Below are 21879 nucleotides of genomic sequence, written 5' to 3' on the forward strand. Positions count from 1 at the left end.
CATCACTTCATGGCAAATAGATGGGGAAACAATGGAAATAGTGACAGACTTTATTTTCTTGGGCTCCAAAGTCACTGCAGATGGTGACTGCTGTCACCTCATCATGATGACCAAAATCGGAAGAAAGTGGCACTGATACGCTCTTGTTCAGATTTCACAGGTTGTCCCAGTGACGTCCTTTACAACTTTTTTTTTTTGTCCTGGCCTGGGAGCCAGGCCTGGTGTGACAAGATGTTTCTGTCTCCTTGGTCTCCCCAAATCGAACAGCGCTTCACCCCATCTTTCGTGATCTGAACTCCCCTTGGCCGCCTCCCCCTTTGAGGAGTTCTGGTCTGTTATTTTACTGCCCTGGATCTTAGTTGTAGCAACATCGTTGCAGCAGGCAGCATCCTTAGTGGTAGCCTATGGTATCTAGTTCTCTGACCAGGGACTGAACCTGGGTGCCCTGCATTTGGAGCATGGAGTCTTAGCCACTGGACCATCAGGGAAGGCTGGTCAGTTATTTTAGAGGAGATCCTTCCACCTGGGCTTCTTTCCTGTCGTCTCACGATCAGTGAGAGGTGTTGTGTGTACGGTGCCCTCCTGGGAGGATGGTGTCCAGAACATCGGGCCCCTCGCTGGAGGGATGACTTCATCCTCTGAGTTAGGTGATCATCCCGGGCTTCTCCACAGTCAAGTAAGTGCTTCCCCTTGAAATTAATGCCATCCTTACAGAGCCACCTCATCAAGTTTCATCCACTAGTTTTGACACCTTCTTTTCTTCTTTTTAAAAATATCTTCTATTTCTTTATGGCAAGTGGTACTGGTTTTCCACTTATGTAGACAATACACTCCTTTTTGCACATATTTATTTAGGTAAAAGATTTGAGGACATATAACAGGCCATAGGTACACAAGTGGACATGGCCAAAATTACGACAGGAAGTGAGAATTCACAGGCAATGCATCAGGCCATGAGATACAGGTGAACGCGGCCAAAACAGGGATTCAGAATTCAAAGACTGTGCTCCCCTCCCAGGGCTCCTCCTGCTCAGTGGCCACATCACTCCCAGACTGCGGGCATCCCTGGGGCAGTTCCGTACTGCAAGGGAGGCTGACGGGTCAGCATGGAACCTGGCACCTGGTGGCATTGCATGCGTCTTCTGCAGTTGCTGTAAGAAATCACCCCAAATGTAGAGGCTTCAAAACAGACATGTTCATTGTTTTTATAGGTCTGGGGTCAGAAGCCCAGCTGGGTCTCACTGAGCTAAAGATAAGGTATGGCGGCACAGCTTCCCCCAGGAGACTGCAGGGGAACCTGTTCCCACAGATCTGAGAAACAAAATGAGGTGAGGAGACAACTCAGAGATTAGCTGCATCCAGGAGATATGACCACCAGAAGTGGTGTTGGATGGGTGGGAGCGGAGGCCACCTGGTGGGAGCTAGGACCTCGGTCAGCCGCTCCCGGGAGCTGGAACCACAGGGGTGATGCAAGGAGAAAGGGAGACGGAGACCTTGAGGGAAAATCTGAGCTACAGTAAAAATCTTCAATGTTTTTGCCTGTGGCACGATTGCATTTTGCTGTAATAATTAAACTTGTCCTGCCCCACGTAGGCATAAACTTTACAAACCTTTATGCCCACGGAACATGGCCTGCACAAAGGCCCAGTGCTCACCCTCCCCTGCACCCACACTCTCTGTCATGGGACCCTGGGGCTCTCTCCCTAAAGCAGAATACAGTTCTCCCCTCTGGACTAGCTCTGACAGGGTCAGGTGGAAGGGGTGGTTTTTCCTTCCCCATCGCCATGGAAACATGTCTGGAGGATGAGACGTGGACCATGGGCAGGGAGGCAGCCGGCCAGGCCCAGGCACGTGGGCCAGCCCAGGTCAGGCCAGGCCAGTCAATGGTCACTGAGTTGCGGGTGCCTGTTCTGAAGGCAGCAGCACCCCAGGGAAGCAGATGGCTTGCCTCTTGCAGTTTAGTGACAGAAGCTGAGGGACCCACTGCTCTTCCTGCCTCTGGGGGGCTGGACTGTGCAGTGTTCCATCTCCTTGGGAAAGGGGTGTCCCAGAGGAGTCAGAACTGAAGTTTCAGGGTCCCAAGCCCTCCACATCAGGATTTCAAAGTGCAGTCCAGTTCCTACAGAGATGCAGGAAAGGAAACCTATGACCAGCAATGCTCCCTGAACTCCACCCCCTACCACTGAGACTAGTTTCTCCTGAGTTAGAGGGTCAACAAGTCTGGTGAGAGTCCACCCTGGGGGTCCTGGGAAAGGCAGTCCAGTCCACCTACCTGCACTGGTGTGGGGGAGATGATGGGGGCGGGGACCCGGTAAGGCTTGGGGTCTGTTGTTATTGTTCAGTTGCTCAGTCATGTCCGACTCTTTGTGACCCCATGGGCTGCAGCACAGCTGGCTTCCCTGTCCTTCACTATCTCCCAGAGTTTGCTCAATCTCATGTCCATTGGGTGGGTGATGCCATACAACCATCTCATCTTCTGCTGTCCCCTTCTCCTCCTGCCTTCAATCTTTCCCAGCATCAGGATCTTTTCCACTGAGTCAGCTCTTCGCATCAGGTAGCCAAAGTATTGGAGCTTCAGCTTCAGCATCAATCCTTCCAATGAATATTCAGGGTTGATTTCCTTTAGGATGGACTGGTTTGATCTCCTTGCTGCCCAAGGGACCCTCAAGAGTTTCCTCCAACACCACAGTTCAAAAGCATCAATTCTTCGGCATTTAGCCTTCTTTATGGTCCAAATCTCACAACCATACATGACTACTGGAAAAACCATAGCTTTGACTATATGGACCTTTGTCAACAATGTCTCTACTTTTTAATATGCTGTCTAGGTTTTGTCATAGCTTTTCTTCCAAGGAGCAAGCATCTTTTAATTTCATGGCTGCAGTCATCATCTGCGAAGGGGGGCGCAGATGGTGACCAGTATCTGAGAAAAGCCTGAGGAGGTGGCGTGGGGCCTTGCATCTGCTGTGTGTTTCATTTGTACATAACAGGGTCTCCTGGGCACCATGGACATTGGGTCACCCTCTGTGGGGCTGTCCTGGCTCTGTGGGTCTTGAACACATCCCTGGCCCCACCTCCTCCATGCCAGAAGCTCCCAGTTGTGACAACCACAAATGTCCCCAGACATGACCCTGCATCACCTGGGGCAGGACCATCCCCAAGAGGAAATGACTGATGACAGTGAGGCCCGGTGAGGGGTGTCCACGTGGCAGGATCCTGCCATCTGCTCATGCCTCAAATAGCAAACGTCCTCCACTTGTGCTTAAGAAACTTAGTCCTTCCTGAAAAGGACTTGCTCTTGGCTTGACTTCTCAGCCCTGAGGAGGAGCATCTGACTTCTTCCCACGGTGAAAAACTCTGGTGGTGTGTGTGGCTGAGAGATCACAGCAGGCCCCCTGCACACCCGCTGGTGATGGGCGACATGCATGCTTCCTGCCTGACTGGAAAGGGCACTGGTGTGAGCAGAGAGAAAGTTGGGCCTCAGCAGACAGCATGTGGAGTTTAGTTCCCAGGAGCAGCCAAGACCCAGAAGGTGCTGGCTTATTAAAATAGCAGCCTGCTTCTTCCCACAGACGTCTGGGAACGAGCAGCCCATGCCCAGCTCGAGCTGTGGCTGTGCCCCGCCCCCTTGGTACTTTTCTACTTTTTAGGATTGAAGATCATCTCTCCTAAGTGTGCAGCACAAAGAACTTTCACAGCAGACCACACCCAGCTCACAGGACCCCCTCAAGCCCTTTCCATCTCCTCCCTCTTTCCTACTTCCCTCCTTGCCCTCCACACACATCTCAATATTGGAACTTAGTCACATGGCCACACCTGGCACACCAAGGTGGTCGGAAGCAATGAGGTTTGGAAGCTCTTTCCTCCAAAAAGATGCTCCTGGACTCCTCCCAGCAGGACTCCCTCCTCAGAGCCTCCTGGCTCTGCTTCTTCCTTGACTCTGCCTCCTTTCACATTTAGTCATCCTCAGATGGTCATCGGGGCTGCAGCTGCTCCAGACATCTCATCATAAAGCTGCAGTGGCCACAGGCAGAAAGGGACCACTTTCCTGCCCCGCCCCCTTAGGAGCAAGGAGACGTTCTGTGGCCAGCAGAACTACAGCCTCCAAAATGTCTACGTTGGAATCCCCAGAGCCTGTGAATATGTCATATTGCTCCACCAAGGGGTGGAGATGGGGGAGGGGTGGATGGAAGGAGACTTCTAATCAGCTGCTTTGAGATGGGGAGATTATCCTGGATCATCTGCATGGTTCAGTGTGGTCACAAGGACTCTTGTAAGTGGGCACAGGAAGCAGAGGAGAGAGACCCAGAAACTGCAGCTGGAAGGATCAGTCCATGTCTCAAGGTGGTGGGGGTCAAGAACGGAGGAGCCGCCCCCCACTGCCCTCACATCTCGCTGGCCAGAAGGGGGCGCACATCCATCCACAAAGGGGTAGGACGCCCACAGGGATTCATGCCAGCACCCAGGCAGGGTGGGGAGTGGGTGCCAGACAGTCGCCAGGCTCCTCCACAGGAAGAAAGGCCAGCAGGCATGTCTGCTCCGAGAGCACAAGGGCTGGCGCCAGGAGGGCAACATGGTGTGCAGGGGGCAATAGCGGGGGCTACCAGGCCAGGGACAGCTTGGAGATGCCCAGTGTGGATGCCCACCCATAGCCTTGCCCAGCCATGCCTAACCTCTAAAATCCATGCCCCAGGAACTTAGGCCGCACTTGTGCTATCTCCCCAGAAAGACATGCTCAGGTCCTAGCACCACCCTATAATCTGAGAAGACCAACAGGAGACTTGCTCTATAAAAGCTCAGTATTGGAACTTAGTCACGTGGCCACACCTGGCACACCAAGGTGGGTTGAAGCAATAAGGTTTGGAAGCTCTCTCCCCGCCACAAAGCTCTATAAACTCTCTCCCAGGACCAGCATCATCTCCAGGCTTGGGGAGGGGTGCTTTCCCTTCCTCCCATCAAGGCTGGCTCCTCAGAGCTGCTGCCTGGTGACCTGGCTGCCAGTATCCACTGCCATAGCAACCTGCTCAGGTACCAAGCCCCCCTTCCCTGTGGGGCATCATTGGAGCAGCTGGTGACATTTTGAATATGGACATGGGCTGGATATAAGTACTGCATCAATGTGAGATTTCCCCATCTTGAGAACTGCACCAGATTATAAAGGAGAATCCTGGTTTTTAGAAAATACAGAGTGATGTGGTTATGGGTGAAGGCGCACCACAGTTCTAACACAGTCGTAAACAGTTCTGGAAACGTATATAAATATCTGTATATACATACAGAGCACAGATGTAGACACAGGTACAGGTAGTAATGGACACAGAATGTGGCAAAGATAACTGGGCAAAATGCAACCACTTGGTGAATCTGGGCAGACTCTATAGGAGTTTCTGGCACTAATCTTGAAATTTTCTCTAAGCTTGAAATTATACCAGAATTAAATGTTACGAAAACAGTATCCACAGTGCAGCATTCTAGACCCCCAGACACGTGACTCTGCAGGTCGAGGTGGGCTCAGAATCCAACTTAACCAGCAACCAAGGACCAGGAGAGTTCATGGGTGAATTGTGTCCCCAAACAGACAGGTTCGAGTCCTAGCTCCCAGTTCCTGTGAATGGGACCTTATTTGAGAATAAGGAGTTTGACCATAAACAGAACAAAAAGACAACCTATGAACTGGGAAAAATATTTGCAAATGATATGACCAACAAGAGCTTAATTTCTAAAACATACAAACAGTCCATACAATTCAATAACAACAAAAAAAAAAACAAACAGCCTAATCAAAAATTGGGCAAAAGACCTAAATGAATACTTCTCCAAAAAAGACAGACAGATGCTCAACATCACTAATTACTGGAGAGAGGCAAATCAAAATTACAATGAGGTATCACCTCATGCCCATCAGAATGGCCATCATGAAAAACTCTAAAATAATAAATCCTGGAGAAGATGTGGAGAAAACTTTCCTACACTGTAGGTGGGAACACAAACTGGTGCAGCTTCTATGGAAAACAGTATGGATGCTCCTTAAAAACTCAAAATAGGGACTTCCCTGTGGTCTAGTAGTTAAGAAGCCACCTTGCAATGAAGGGGTCATGAGTTTGAGCTCTGGTCTGGGAACTAAGATCCCATATGCGTGGGGCAACCGAGCCCAGGCACTGCAACTACTGAGCAGGCGTGCTCCTGAGCCTGCACACAACAGGAGAGTCCATGGGCCAAAACGAAAGATCCTGCATGCTGCAACTAAGGCCCAGTGCCCCACAATAAATTAACTTTTAAAAACTAAAAATAGAATTGCCATATGATCCAGCAATCCCATTCCTGGGCATATATTCCGACAAAACCATAATTCAAAAGGATACATGCATCCCAATGTTCATAGTAGCACTGTTCACAATAGCCAAGACATGGAAACAGCCTGAATGTCCATTAACAGATGAAAGGATAAAGAGTGGTGCATACACACAATGGAACAATACTCAGCATAAAGAGAACGAAATAAAGTCATCCTAGCAACATACATGTAACTAGATATTATCATACTACGTGAAGTAAGTCAGACAAAAACGAATACCATATGATATCACTTATACGTGGAATCTAAAATATGACACAAGTGAACATATCTATGAAACAGAAACAGAATCAGGGACATGGAGAATCGGACGATGGATGCCATGCAGGAGGGGTTGGGAGAGGGTTGGATTGGGAGTTTGGAATCAGCAGAGACAAACAATTGTACAGAGACAGATAAACAACAAAGTCCTACTGTAGAGCCCAGGGAATTACATTAAATATCCTGTGATAAATCATACTGGAAAAGAATATGAAAACATGTGCTTGGTTGCTCAGTCATGTCCGACTGTTTGCGATCCCATGGACTGTAGCCCACCGGGCTCCTCTGTCCATGGGAATTCTCCAGGCAAGAATACTGGAGTTGGTTGCCACGCCGTTCTCCAGGGGATCTTCCCAACCCGGGGATGCAACCCAGGTCTCCCGCATTGCAGGCGAATTCTTTACCATCTGAGCCACCAGGGAAGCCCATATATGTGTAAAACTGTCACTTTGCCGTATAGCAGCAATGAACACAGCATTGCTATTCAACTATACTTCATTAAAAAATAAATTTTAGAAAGAGGTTTGGTACGCATATACAATGGAATATTACCCCGCCCCAGGCAGTCCGCCCCGCCACAAGCAGCCGCCCCCGCCCCAGGCTCCTGGACACGTGTCTGGGAAGGTTTCCCCTGCAGGCCGCGGGCGTGGACACGTGAAGGACCACGAGGGCCGGGCGGCCCCCGCACATGGGCTGCGCGTGCTGATGTAATTTTAGGTTTCCTCGCCCAAGGCCCGCCACTATTATTGTGCAATTATGGCACTGGAGGCAGCGGATCAGGCGGTAGAAAATAGCCCGTCCCCGTCAGCCAGAGGAGGGAGAGGTGGCGGGAGCCGCCTACAGCCGCCTTGCGGGGAGGAGGAGGCCTGCCCGGCCCCTGCTGGCGACTTCCCCACAAAGTCCGAGACCGGGGCCTCTCGGTGGTTGAGCTGGACGGACGGCGAGGGCCCGGCAGCCTGGCCCTCCTGGGGGATAAAATAAAGAGGGGAAAGGGGGGGTGCATCTTTCATGAATGGCTAGCGACGCCCTTTCTGCGGTGAGAGCCGTGAGGAGACCAGTGGGGAGTTTGGGGCGGGGGGCGGGGGGGGGCTACTGGGACAGCCCTGCGCCCGGAGGCCCGCCCGTGCGGGTCGCAGTGGAATCAGCAGGGGACAGGGGTAGGAGATGAGAGCGAAGAAAGGACGGGACGGAGTAGGGCGTGTAGAGCCCGGGGGCGCGGAGGGCTCGACTCCCACCAGAGAGACACGGAGGCCCCTGGGCGGGGGAAGGGGGCAGAGGAGGGACGCGACCCGCTCGCTGCTCACCGGCGCCCTCTGGCGGCTTCGGGGACTGCGGGGGGGTGGGGGGCGGAGGGCCGGGTGGTTCCGGACGGGTTGGGGTGGGGGGAGAGGGATGATGGAAACGGAGGATGGGAAGGTACGGTGCAGGAATGGTGGGGAATGGGGTGGGAGGTGGGGATAATGGAAGATGATGGGCGTTGGGGCGACGAGGTGGGTGGATGATGGAAAGGGCTGATGGGGTGGATGTGGGGGCAGCGGTTGGGAGTACATCCGCCGTCCGTCAGGGAGGTATAGGGGGTACGATGGTGGCATGGTGGGTGGATGGTGGGGGGCCTGGCAGGGAGGGTGGAGGTGGATAATGGGACTTGAGTAGGGGCCAAAGAGGGAGCAAGAAATGGGCAGGTTCTGGGCAATGATTTTTTTCATGTCCTTTTGTAATATAGCTTGCATATATAATGCACAAATTGTTAAGTACATCAAGCTCCGTCAACTTCTTTTTATTCGATTTTATTAAAATTCATCTATTTTTGGCTGTGTTGGGTCTTCATTGTTGGGCAGGCTTTCCCTAGTTGCCTCTAGTGGGGGCTACTCTGAGTTGTAGTGCACAGGCTTCTCCCAGCAGTGGTCCCTCTTGTTGCAAGGCACCGGCTCCAGGCAGCCAAGGACTCCAGTAGCTGCAGCACAGCACGTGGGTTCAGTAGTTGTGGCTCACCGACTCTAGAGAACAGGCTCAGTAGTCCTGGCACACTGGACCTAGTTGCTCCACAGCACATGGGATCTTCCTGGACCAGGGACTGAAGTCATATTTCTTGCATTGGAAGATGGATTCTTCACCACTGAGCTGCCAAGAAAGCCCTCAATGAACTTCTTTAAAAATGAAAGTGTAAGTTACATGAAATACAATCATTTGGGGAATTTCCTGGTAGTCCAGTGGTTAAGACTCCATGCTCCCAATGCAAGGAGCCCAGGTTCAATCCCTGTTTGAGGAACTAGATCCCACATGCCACAACTAAGGCCCAGCAAAGTCAAATAAATGAATATTTAAAAACACAATCATTTTAGCATGAATAATTCAGTGTCGTTTAGCACAGACACAATTTGCAACCACCATCTCTAATTCCAGAACATTCCATCACTTCAAAAGAAAGCCTCATCCCCATCAGCAGTTATCCCATCCCCTCCCCAGCTCCTGACAACCAGGAACCACTCTCTGTGTCTGTGGATCTGCCTGTTCCAGACGTTTCCCATCAGTGGGATCACACCGTGTGTGTCCTTCTGTGTCTGCCTCTCTCACTGAGCATCAGGTTCTCAGGGTCTGTCCACATGGCAATGAATGTCAGAGCTTCTCTCTCTTTTATGACTGAAGAATATTCTAGTGTGTGAAGGGACACACTGCGTGTATCCACCATCTGTTGATGGACACATTGGCTGCTTCCACCTTTTGGCTGCTGTGAACAATGCTGTTATGAACATTAATGTCCAAGTTTGGGTTTGAGGAACAGTTTTCAAGTCTTCTGAATATATCTAGACATGGAATTGAGGGTCATAAGGTAATTTCATGTGTACATTTTTGAGGAAATGGCAGTCTGTTTTCTGAAGCAGCTGTATAATCTCACATTCTCCAGGCAGCATGGAAGCATCCAATTTCTCCACATCCTCACCACCCTGTTTTTAGCTTCCATTTTCCTGATTATAGCCATCGTATGAGTGTGAAGTAGTATCACCTGTGCTTTTGATGTTCGTTTCCCTGACGACTAATCATGTCGAGCATCATTGCATGGAGTGTTAGCCATTTGTGTGTCCTCTTTGGTTGTTGTTCAGTCACGAAGTTGTGTCCGACTCTTTTCTACCCTATGGACTGCAGCACGCCAGGCTTCCCTGTCCCTCACTATCTCCCAGAGTTTGCTCAGACTCATGTCCATTGAGTCGGTGATGCCATCCAACCATCTCATCCTCTGTTGTCCCCTTCTCCTCCTGTCTTCGATCTTTCCCAGCATCAGGGTCTTTTCCAGTGCATCAGCTCTTCGCATAAGGTGGCCAAAGTTTTGGAACTTCAATTTCAGCTTCAGCATCAGTCCTTGCAATGAATATTCAGGACTGATTTCCTTTAGGATTGACTGGTTTGATCTCCCTGAATTCAGAGTCTTCTACAGCACCACAATTCGAAAGCATCAGTTCTTTGGTGCTCAACCTTCTTTAGGAAAGCTCTTACAAACCTGCTGCTGCTAAGTCACGTCAGCTGCGTCTGACTCTGTGCGACCCCATAGACGGCAGCCCAATAGGCTCCCCCGTCCCTGGGATTCTCCAGACAAGAACACTGGAGTGGGTTGCCATTTCCTTCTCCAATGCATGAAAGTGAAAAGTCAAAGTGAAGTCGCTCATGAAAGTGAAAAGTGAAAGTGAAGTCGCTCAGTCGTGTCTGACTCTTCGAGACCCCATGGACTACAGCCCACCAGGATCCGCCATCCATGGGATTTTCCAGGCAAAAGTACTGGAGTGGGTTGCCATTGCCTTCTCTGCTAACAAACCTAGACAGCGTATTAAAAAGCAGAGATATCACTTTGAAGAAAAAGTTCCGTACAGTCAAAGCTATGGTTTTTCCAGTAGTCATGGACCAATGTGAGTTGGACCATTCTCCTCTCTGGAGAAGTGTCTTTGTGGGTGCCCCACAAAGAAGCCTCAGTGGGCTGGCCCATTTTTAGCTGGGTCATGTGTCCTTCTGTTGTTGTAAAAATTTTAAATGTCTTCTGGATAGTTGACACTTAAAAGCCCAGTGAACGTTTATAAACTCACTGAGCAACTGTCACCCAGTGGGAATGTCAGTGGGAGTGACAGCTCCCCAGAAGCCATCATCACCCCTGCTGTTCACTACCCCCCAGGTGGCCATTATCTTGACTTCTGTCTCTGCAGACCCCTATGGCCTGTTCTTGACCTTCTTTCTTACCCACGGAATAGCACAGTGTCCTTCACCTGACGCCATTCCCACCTAGACACCCCCGGCTACCACATGCAGTGGTCCCCTCTCTGCAGTGAGGTTTCCAGGTATTAGGAAGGCAGAGCTGTGTTGGCTGGCGGCAGGACTGAGTGGAACTGAGAGAGAGAGATGTTCCAGCAGATCGCCTCCCCCCCACTCACCCCTCACGTCCAAGTCCAGCCGAGCCCAGACACTGTACATGTCACATGTGTCCCATCTATCTCTGCCCAGCCCAGTCCCAATGCACCCCCCTCCTCTGGACTCAGCGGCAGCCCCAGCCCAGTCTCCGTGCCCCTCACAGGGCCCCTTCCTCCCAGATGCTGGAGAGATTAAAACACGAACCAGAGCCCCTGTTCCCCGAGGCTCCCCACCCCATCCCAAGATAAAGTCCACCCTCCCTGCAGGGTCCACTTCAACAACCAGCCTCCTGAATGTTCCTGACATTAGACCCACACAGCTCTTCTCCTCCCCATCCCTTTCCTGGGCCTCCTCCTCCAGGAAGCCCCCCCAAGGGCAGAGGTTGCCATGCCTTAGACCCTTTGGCTTGTGGATTCCACCAGGAACTGGGCAGCTACAGTGGAGCAGAGGTCAGGGGCTGGAGGCTGGCAAGCCAGGTGCTGACTTGAACACTCCACTGTGCCATCAGCCCAGCCTCTAGAGTTGAGCCCAAGTTCAGCACCCCTTCTTACACACAGGGAAACGGAGGCTCTGGAGGGGAAGGGCTTGCCCAAGGGTCTCCGTAAGGAGTGTGGGAGCCAGGGAGCCACCATGATCCCAGGGTGCCTCCCTGACTTCAAGGAGCAAAGAGGGAATTTCTGCTGCTTGGCTGTGGGAGCGGAGGACAGGGAGGGGGCAGAGTGGGCTATGGAGGGCTGGGCACCTCTGGATAGTCTTACTCAGGTCTTGGGGATTAGGGAGGTGAGAAGGAGGAGTGATTGAGAATGACTCAGGTGAAGGGGAGGTGGGGGGGAGGAGGGTTCTGCATCACCATAGCAACCCGGGCAGTGAGCTCCTAGGAAGGGCATGGGGTGGGAGTGGGGAGGTAGCCAAGTTGGAAAGGTCAGAGGGCACAGTCTCCACTGCTGACACCAACAGGAAGTTTGGGGTCCCCCAACCACCCTTGGGTTTGCTGATTCTATGGAGAGGATTCACAGAACCCACTGAAGACACCTGAGGGGACCACAGGTTACAGAAGGAGGAGCACATGTAAGGAGAGTGGGGGTAAACTCACAGCAGCGCCTCCATCCTAGCGGTCCACACGTGCCACCCTCTCCACACCCCCCCCACATCCCCCCACACCCCCCCCCCCCCGACACACACACACGGCTGGCATCACGGGTCCCACACGGGGCAGGGAGTGAGGGGTCCAGCGCAGGTGTGTGCAGGCATCCTCGGCAGCCGACCTCAGGCTCCAGGTCCACTGACTCCACCCCCAGGCCACCCTAAACCGGGAGGCTGGTCTTCCTGGAGTGGCCGGTCCTGTCAGGCGGGAATGGGGCAAAGCTATATAAGGCAGACCTCACCCTCCCAGGAGCCTCCAGGGCCAGGTCGGGGCACCTTGTCTGGATCTGCACCTCCAGCCCCCACCACCATGGGGCGGGAGACAGAGTGCTGGAGGGGATTCCGAGTCACAGAGAGGAGGATGACTTGTCAGGATTCAAACCCAGGCGCGCGGCCCAGGAGGAGCCTGGAGTGCTCCCACGGGGAGGAGGAGCCTTCCGGCCCGTGGGAAGGCAGACCAGGCGGGATGGAGGGCTTGGGATCTGCTCCCATCGCTGCTTCGTACTGCATCCTGTCCATCCCCCCCTCGCCTTCCCCACCCCCTCCCCAGGGAACTGGGCAGCTTTGGGAAGCCCCCACCTCCTTCCCGGGCCTCTGCTCCCCTCTGTGGGGGCGGGGGCGGCAGAGGATTCGGAGGGTCCCCTCTCTCACCCAGCACGGGCTTCTTAAAAGGCCCCTCCACGGTGGTTTGTGCTTACCTTAGGGACCCTGCGTCAAATGCCCCCATTGCAAGGGGATGAGGAGTGTTAACTGAGGCCTCAGAGTCAGGCCAGCGGGTGCGCAGGGCAGCCAGGACCGGGGGCGAGGGGCGCGATGCGCGTCCCTTCCTCTCCCCACACCGTGGCTTTTTAATTGAAATCATTTTCCCCCTTCCCCCAACGTCAGAGGAGCTGGCTGCGGGCAGCCCCTCCCTCCGGAGGAGCCAGGAAGAAAACAAAAGCTTAATTGAATCCCTCACTGGGGGAGTGGGGGGCGGGAGAAGAGGGGGTGCGGCTGCAGAGAGAGGCCCGCGGCACCGAGAGGCCAGCGGAGCCCGCACCTCGGAGGGTCTGGCGGGCCTGGAATTACCACTCAGATGTGGTTAGACTCACACAGTCCCCGTGCTGCGCCTGCAGTCGCGGACGCGCCTGTGCGCTCGGCTCTTTTCACATGCGACCCTGGGTCTCAGCACAGTCGAGCGTGGGGAGCCTGAGAACCAGACAAGCCGCGTGACTTGTAGACAAACACGGGGCGAGTGGAAAACCGGGCCTTGAATTTTGCCGTGGACGCTCCCCGCGAGGGTCAGGGTTCAGAATCCCAGCCCCTCCTCCAGACGTGCGCTGCTGGGAAGGTGCGGGGGTGGCCGGGCGGGGCGCCCCGGGGAGGTCTCCAGTGCCAAGGTGTGGGGAACCATGAAAGGTTATTCAGAGCAGGAACAGCAGGTGAAGGCAGAGGGTAGACGAGATGGGCAGTGCCCCGGGCTGTGGAGGGGTGGGATGGCGACCGTCAGGTGCTGCATTCCGGAGCCCCTTCCCCACCCCCACCCCCCAATACCTCTGCTCCCCGAGTGCTCTTTCCCTGGTTCAGATTCTGCTCCTTCTGCAAAGCCTTCCTTGACAAATGCCCTGATGGAAGCTCATCCCTCCCTCCAGGGCCGCCTTCTCAAGCTCCTTGGGAGGTACAAATCCCAGGCCTTCCCATGATGCCTTCCTTCTCTGCTTCTCTTTCCTACATCAGACTGGGGCACCCAACATCCAGGGGAGCCTCCTTCCTGAGGCTGGAGACTATATCAGCAATCTTTGGTTGAAAATGACAAAGAAAAGTGCCTTAAGCAAAGAAGGGACATTATTGGCCCTCTGACCTGAAATGGTGTGCAGTTATGGACTTCAGGCATAGCTGGATCCAGGGGCCCACCATGTTGCCAGGCATTTGATTCCTCCTCCTTTGCTCCATTCTGAGAAAGGGGCAAGGTTCTATGATGGTGCCTGGTGCCAGTGGTGGCCCTTGATGCCCACCACCCTCCTGAGAGTAGGGAAGTGTTGGACTTTCCAGGATGGAAGGAGAGAGTGTTGATGCCGCCTTCATTTGCATCCTGGTCTGAGTTGGTGATGGACAGGGAAGCCGGGTGTGCTGCAGTCCATGAGGCCACAAAGAGCCAGACACGACTGAGGGACTGAACTGAACTGAGCACTGAGATGCTCCAGGTGCAAGCAACAGACCATTCTGATCAAATCGATGTCACAAAGTTGTGTATGACACTAACAAGGAATACTAAAGGGGGGGAGGGTCTGACTCAAAGGAAGGGATGGCTCAAAATTTAGAAAGGAGTACATCAAGGCTGTATGTTGTCACCCTGCTTAAATTATATGCAGAGTACATCATGGGAAATACCGGGCTGGATGAAGCACAAGCTGGAATCAAGATTGCTGGGAAAAATATCAATAACCTCAGATATGCAGATGACACCACCCTTATGGCAGAAAGTGAAGAGGAACTAAAGAGCCTTTTGATGAAAGTGAAAGAGGAGAGTGAAAAAGCTGACTTAAAACTCAGATAATGGCATCTTATCACTGGTCCCATCATTTCATGGTGAGTAGATAGGGAAACAATGGAAAGAGTGACAGACTTTATTTTCTTGGGCTCCAGAATCACTGCAGATGGTGACTGCATCCATGAAATTAAAAGATGCTTGCTCCTTGGAAGAAAAACTATAACAAACCTAGACAGCATATTAAAAAGCAGAGACATTACTTTGCCTACAAAGTAGGCAATCCTACTTTGATTAGTCCATCTAATCCAAGTTATGGTTTTTCCAGTAGTCATGTATGAATGTGAGAGTTGGACCGTAAAGAAGGCTGAATGCCGAAGATTTGATGCTTTTGAACTATGGTGATGAGAAAACTCTTGAGAGTCCCTTGGACTTCAAAGAAATCAAACCAGTCAATCCTAAAGGATATCAACCCTGAATATTTATTGGAAGGAATGATGCTGAAGCTCCAATACTTTAGCCAGCTGATGCGAAGACCAGACTCATTAGAAAAGACCCTGATGCTGAGAAAGATTGAAGGCAGGAGGAGAAGGAGATGACAGAGGATGAGATGGCTGGATGGCATCACTGACTCAATGGACGTAAGTTCGAGCAAGCTCTGTGAGATGGTGAAGGACAGGGAAGCCTGGTGTGCTGCAGTCCATGGGGTCGCAAAGAGTTGGAGATGACTGAATGACTGAACGACAATGACCTCATTGTGGTAAAGGCTGCCCTGGGGAAGAGGCAATGGTTCGAGACCTCAAGGAAGATGGAAGGAACGTGGCAGAGGGCATTTCCAGTGGGGAACCAGCATGGAGAGAGGTGGGGAAGGAGGGGGTCCTCTTGAATCTTGTTTTATCTTTAGGGGCAGCCTGAGGCACAGTGGCCGCAGTGCACACTCATGAACACACATACACATGTGCACAGCCACACGTTACACAACAACACTTGTACTCAGTTACACACATGCACAGGGTGTACACATGGAGACACACACAGTTACACACAGATGTGCGAGTACATGCATGCTAACACATGCACTTACATGTTCATGCCCACGCTGTGACACGTGTGCACACACAGCTTCACTCTCATGTGCACGTGGCTACGCTAACATTCACACAGTATGCACAGAGGCAACAGCACACAGTTACACCTGTGCCCGGGGCGTCCACAGCTATGTGCATGGACGCATACATGACACACACACTCACACACCAGCTGCCCACCCGTGAAGTGGCTGGTGGGGAACAGGCAAGATGGTGCCCTGTTGCCCTGGCAACACATCCTGGAACGCGACCAGGCCTGGTGAGCGCAGCTCATCTGGTGGGCTGTCAGCAGGTGGGGGTGCTCAGGACCCCAGCCTGCACAAAGCCTCCTGGTGACTGTGAGGCCCTGACGGTCTGGGCCCCACCAGGATAAGGCAAGAGGAAAGGGCTGGGATCAGAGCAGGAGGCAGCGCCCTGCACCGGAGATCTATGCCAGGGAGCAGTGTGGGGGGAGACATAACTCAGTCCTGGGGGCTGTTGTGTCCCCTCCTCCTGCCCTGTTCTGGTTTCTCCCCTTGTAATGGGGAGGGAGGCATCCTGGCAGGGCTTTTGCAAGGTTTGCATTGTTGGCAGTATACAGCAGGCGGTCAACATATCCCTCTCGGCCGAGGGATTGGAGGCTCCAAGGTATCTGTTTTCCCTGTAACCCACTCTGCCTGGTAGGGTCACCCAGTCCCAACTGGGTGCCACGACCAGAGCTGGGGGCCAGGCTGGATGCTGGTACAGGCTCTGAAGAGGAAGGGGTGACAAGGACACAGAGCAGCACAGGGCCACCCCAGGGCTGGGCTGGGGCCCCATTCTGGAGCAGCCTCACTAACACTATGTATCCTCTGGTCTGTGGCTCAAATGCCCCGCCCTTCCCAACTCTGTCCCCAGCATGATGAAAGGACTCTGTCCTGGTTCCCTGAGCCCTGGCACCCCATCATAAAAACCCGCTGTGGTCCTTGCTTGGGCACAGCTGCCCACCCCTCACCCCCAGAGCAGTCGCTGCACAGGAAGCACCCAGCCCTGCAAAAGGAATCAATGAAGGCACAGCTGGCCTGCTTCCAAGCCCTGGGCCTCAGTTTCCCCATCTGTCAAATGGAGCAAATGCAACCCATGCCAGTCGCAGCTCTGACACTCCTGAAGGCTGAGCAGTCCTGGGCTGCAGACCTGCTCTGGTCCTCAAGCACTGCCTGCTCCCCAGTGCAAGCAGTGGTGGGTCCTCAAACACTGCTGGGTCTCCCAAGTCAAGGACACCACTTCCCAAAGGGATGGGGGAAGGCGAGGTCAACCCAAGTGGGAAAAGCTGGCGGTTCTTCAAGGGCGAGCAGGGAGTAGGGCTGGGATACTCGGGCCTTCACTGTTAGCTCCCTGGTTCCCCAGCAACCTTGGAGGAGTCCAGAGACCAGGTCAGGCCACAGCTTTCCACGTGCTGTCAGTAGGTTCCCTGGGACTGGAGATGGCCTTTCAGGGAGATAAATCTGCGGGCCCCAGAGTTGGGGACAGACAGGACCTCAAATGGCCTGTGAGCTGAGATGGGAAGGGGAACACAGCAGAGAGAGTCAGGAAGGCTTCCTGGAAGAGGTACCATGTCAGCTAGAGTCTGAAAGCAGGTGAGTGGGGGTGGGAGCGTGGGAGTAGGAAGCATTCTAGGCAGAGAGAACAAGATGTGGGAAGGCATTGACGTGAACAGTGGACAGAGTACAGAAGGGGCAGCCCTGGCATCTCTTGCCTGTGGTTGCAGGGAGGGTGCGGGTTCACGTCTAGGCTGAGGGTGTGACCAGGCTGTCTCGGATGGGCGACCAGATGGCTGGTCTCTGCACCTGTGAGGGGGACGTTCACGGCCTCAGGGGGTGAAAGCGCTGCCTGCACGCAAGTGTCCTTGTAACAGGGCATGAGGGTCCCTGGGGACATTGCCCTGCTGCAGTCCTGCTTCTGTGCCGCCCCCACAAGCAGGAGAGCCCTGTTGGGTCTGAAAAGGCAGGGAGGCCTTCACGGATCTTGACAGTTCCCGCCACCCTCCCTGGAATTCAAAGCAAAATTTCTCTCTTGTTATTAAACAGCAAAGCCAGTAGAGTTCCACCCCCACATCCCCAAAACACCTTTATTGCACTAAAAACAGCATTTATAAACAAACACTTGGGGGAGGATGTCTTCAAGATGTACCCACAGTCAACTTCAAACACAGAGATATCAAACAGTGTGGGGGCCAAGAAAATGAGGGTCCCCAGGGATAAAGCAGGGGGTGGGAGCAGTTGGGGTCAGAGAAGGGGGCGGCAAGTCTGAGCATCTAAGTCCATGCGGGGCTTTCTGTCCACCTTCTCTGCCCACAGGCCTGGCCTGGGTGGTCCCCAGGATCAGAAAGCCTGAGGGCAGGCAGAGGCCAGAGGCCAGAGGGTGTGCAGCTAGGGACCCCAGCGCCAGGGGCCTTCAGTCTCAGGTTCAAGGGCATGGGTATGTCTCACCAGGTGTGCAGAAGGGAATGTGTGCTTCCCCTCCAGCCCCGGCTCCTTCACCCCTCCCCCAGGGTAATTTGGAAACCCAGAGCTGTGGTGTTGGGGGAACAACTTCTGAACTGGGAGGGGCACCCCAGGATCCCCACAAACCAGCCTGGTCCATCCTCGCCCAGCAGGCAGCCCAGGAGGCCCTGCTTCAGACTGTGTCGTTTCTGTTTGGCTGAGCCACAAAAATCAGTTGAGGACGCACACACTGACAGGACAGTTAAGCCCATGTAGCTGTGTTAGCAGCATGAAAAGCCACAAGCAGGATCTCCCCAGCCGCCCCTTGTCCCACCCACCCTAGCCAGAACCTATGTACACCTGTGGAGTAAAAGTGGAAGCTGTCTGTCCCTGAACAGCACTTCCTCGGTCCAGCTTATGAGGACCATGCTCAGGAGGGGTCGAAGACAGGGAGGAGCAGGGACCACCAGCTGGTGCTACTCTCTGGGCACGATCTGAGCTAGCCTTTCAGAGGTTGAAGGCTCTGGACGCCCAGCAGGGCTGCAGCGCCAGACAAGAGAAGGTGATGGAGGGCTGTCACACTTGAGGGGCAGAGCCATCATTCTCCTTCTCTTCTGGGACTTCCTCCTCAGCTGCCTGTCTTTGCCGGGAAGTGGCTCTCAGACGGGGTGGCACCCTCCTCCCTCTGACCGGCTCTCACCTCCGGAGCCTGGGAGGAATGAGGGCTGCCCAGAGACCGCCTAAGGCAGGAGGGGGTCCTCCCACAGCCCCATGGGGCCCCGCACTGCCTGGCACCCCTCTCTAGGAGGCGCCCGTCGGGCCTGGGGCAGGAGGACACTCGTGCCGCAGAGAAGACCTGGCTGGTGCTCAGGACCCGCAGTCTCTGGGTCTGTGGTCAGCCTCTGCTACCTCCCGGCCCAGATTCCAGAATTCCAGAAGCAGTAACCAGCAGCGGTGGGAGCATGAAACTTGGGGTATCGAGGGACTCAGCCCAGCAAGCTGGCCCTTTCTTTTCCCCAGCAGCCCTCTCTCTCCTCCTGTATTAAAAGTAACCCCTGGAAAAGAGCATGACCCAGGACACCCCCAAAAGAGGCCGCAGCATCAGGGCTCACTTGCAGGGTCCGGGAGGGGGCGGGGCCCCCTGCAGGACCCAGGAGGGGGCGGGGTCTCCGCGGCCCAAGGGAGGCGGGGGGTGGGGGGGGGGCCTCTACAAGAAGGGCAGCAGGGAGGTCAGGGGCAGCTCCTTTTCCCCGAGCAGCGTGTCCCGCTTGAGGCTGCTGCCCTTGTTCACCACCTTGATCCTGAGAGCCAGCTTCCGCACGCTGGCCGGACCCAGGCCGTCGAAGAAGAAGTCCTCGTTGAACACTGGGTGGCGGCTGTTCTTGACGATGGTGCTGCGCTGCTTCTGCAGCTTGCCCGGCACGAGGCACAGGCCCACACAGCAGTTGATGCTGCGGGCGTCGCACAGCCGGTCGTATAGGCCCTCGGCCGCCAGCAGGCGCACGCGCAGGCGGGCCTGGGCCGCCTCGTACTCGGCCAGCAGGCGCACGCTGCCCCGAGGGCCCATGCGCACGGCGTGCTCCGCGCGGGACGCCGGACTAGACTCCGGGCCGGGCTCCGGGGTGGCCCTGCGGGGCAGGCGGCGCCGGGCCCCGGGGCTAGTGTCCGGCGTGCTGTCGTCAGCCGACAGGGAGCCATGGCGGCCCACAGAGTGCTTGAGCTGGCTCACCTTGGCCTGGCTGTCCTGGGCGAAGCCTTTGAGCAGCGACACGGAGCGCGAGAGCAGGGGGGAGCCGAAGGGTGAGGACTCGGCCGAGGACCCCGTGTCGCTCTCCCCGCCGCTGACGCAGCGGCCGGGGCTCATGAGGGTGCCGCCGGCCTCCCTGGGTGCCCCGTCCCCCCCGTTGGCCTTGACACCCCCTCGACGGCGCCGGGTGCCTGGGGAGCCCACCTGGGCCAGAGCTCCGTGTTCGCTGTGGAACAGGGACTCCTTGCGCCGCGTGTGGGGGCTCTCGGCCAGCGTGGCAAAGCCGTAGGACGTCTGGGCCTTGGGCACCGAGGGCAGCGACATGGCCCCCTGGGCCTGGGGGTCGGCGTTGGTGGCAGTCTCGTCGGCCGGCCAGTCCTCCGCGCTCTCGATCTGAATCACGTGCCGGGTGGCCGCCTTCAGTAGGCTCTTGCTCTCGGCGGCCAGCTTGGCGGACAGCCGGGGGCTCCGGGGGGCGCGGCGGGGCGCGGCGGAGGCCAGGTTCTGCTCCGAGGTCGAGGGCCCCAGCTCGGCCTGCGCTTCGGGCTCAGCGGGGCCGGCGGGCAGCTTGGGGGGTATGAAGAAGTCTGGGATCTTGTCCGGTGTGAGCACGTTGCTGTACAGGGGCCCCTTGGCGGCCTTGTCCCCGCCCTCGCCCCCCGCAGCTCCATTCTCCCCCGATCCCCGAAACCTCTCCAAGAACCACATGTTGGTTTTCTTCATTGGGGCGCAGGCAGGAGCCAGGAGGGATCTGCGAAGCCTGGGAAGAGAAGGAGGGGTCGGGAGCGGCAGGCCCCCCTGCACCCGGGGGCTGGAAGCCGGGCTTGTGGCACCTGCCTGGGGAGCCCTGTGGGGGCCAGCGGGGTGACGAGGCACTGCGGTCCAGCACGGGGGCGGGATGGGCTCACCCCTCGTCCACCCTCCCCAAAGGAATCACGCTTAACTTCCAAGCACCGAAGCCAGGCCTGGGAGGTGGGGGCGGCGCTGACTCCAGGGAAGCCCCCAGGGGACAGCAGCTCCACTCTTGCCCTGACCCCTGTATTGAAGATCTCAAAAGCGCTTTCTAAAGGGGTCCGCTCTCAGTGCACAGAGAAGACACCCCTGGGCACCCGGCAGACCCCTGGGTGTCCCAGCTCCGCCCCCCTCAAGCTCCCACCCACCTGTGGCTTCTCCCGGGTTGAGGGTCCGGGCATCCGGGGTGGGGGAAGGGAGAGGAGGTGAGTCTGGGGGCTGAAGGCGCGGCAAGCCGACCCCTCCCCTCCTCACCACCCTCCCTCCCGCCCCCCGCGGGACTCGGCCGGGGGCGGGGGTTGGGGTGCGGGTAGGGGGTCCTAGCAGCCCCCGTGGAGCGTAGAGAGACCCGAACTCACCTTCTCGGGGGCGGGGGCCGAAGCTGGCTGGCCAGCGGATACGCCGGGGTCTCGGCGCGAGGGCTGGGGGCGCGGGGACGCGGGGACGCGGGCGCAGCCTCGGTCGGGCGGCGGCGGCAGCGCAGTCGGACTCATTCACCGGCGGGAAACCGCCCAGCCGGCCGCCGCGCCGCCGTATTCCTCCTAGTACGGCGGCCTTCCGCCCCCGCCTCGCCCGCCCCGGGACCGTCTGCGCCGTCTGCGCAGCGCCCCCCGCCCCGCCGCGGCGCCCACACCGGGGAGCCTAGCCGCGACTCCCGGGACTGAGCGGGGAGAGAGGTAGGTGGTCGCTTGGCTGACGCCCCTGAAAACCCCAGGCTCCTGCCGCAGGTCGTCTGCTGGCCTTTTCTCTAGTGAGCGTCTTTCCAGACTTAAGATGACGAGTAAAAGAATTGCAGTAATAATAACCGCAGTTGAATTTATTATTGGGCACTTTCTCGGTGCCAGGCTCTTAACATTCTCGCCCCAACTCACTGTCACAAGCACCAGTGGATATGTCCATGACCGTCTCCAGTTTGCAGATGAGGAAGGTGAAGGTTTCCTTCTAGAAATACGGAACTAGCCTCTGACGCTCGG

General features: G+C 55.6%; 1 protein-coding gene across 1 annotated transcript; it reads right to left on the reverse strand.

Moving 5' to 3' along the window:
* Positions 1-11253: 11253 nt before the first annotated feature.
* C2CD4C (C2 calcium dependent domain containing 4C) lies at positions 11254-21438 on the reverse strand. Its single transcript, XM_042250426.2, has 2 exons — positions 21265-21438; positions 11254-20654 (listed from the first exon to the last, which is right to left on the reverse strand). Exon 2 carries the CDS (start codon positions 20615-20617, stop codon positions 19355-19357), a length of 1263 nt encoding a protein of 420 aa, XP_042106360.1. The 5' UTR covers positions 20618-20654; positions 21265-21438; the 3' UTR covers positions 11254-19354.
* Positions 21439-21879: the final 441 nt, after the last annotated feature.

Source organism: Ovis aries, chromosome 5 (genome assembly GCF_016772045.2).
Source record: "Ovis aries strain OAR_USU_Benz2616 breed Rambouillet chromosome 5, ARS-UI_Ramb_v3.0, whole genome shotgun sequence".
Classification (NCBI taxonomy): Eukaryota; Metazoa; Chordata; class Mammalia; order Artiodactyla; family Bovidae; genus Ovis; species Ovis aries.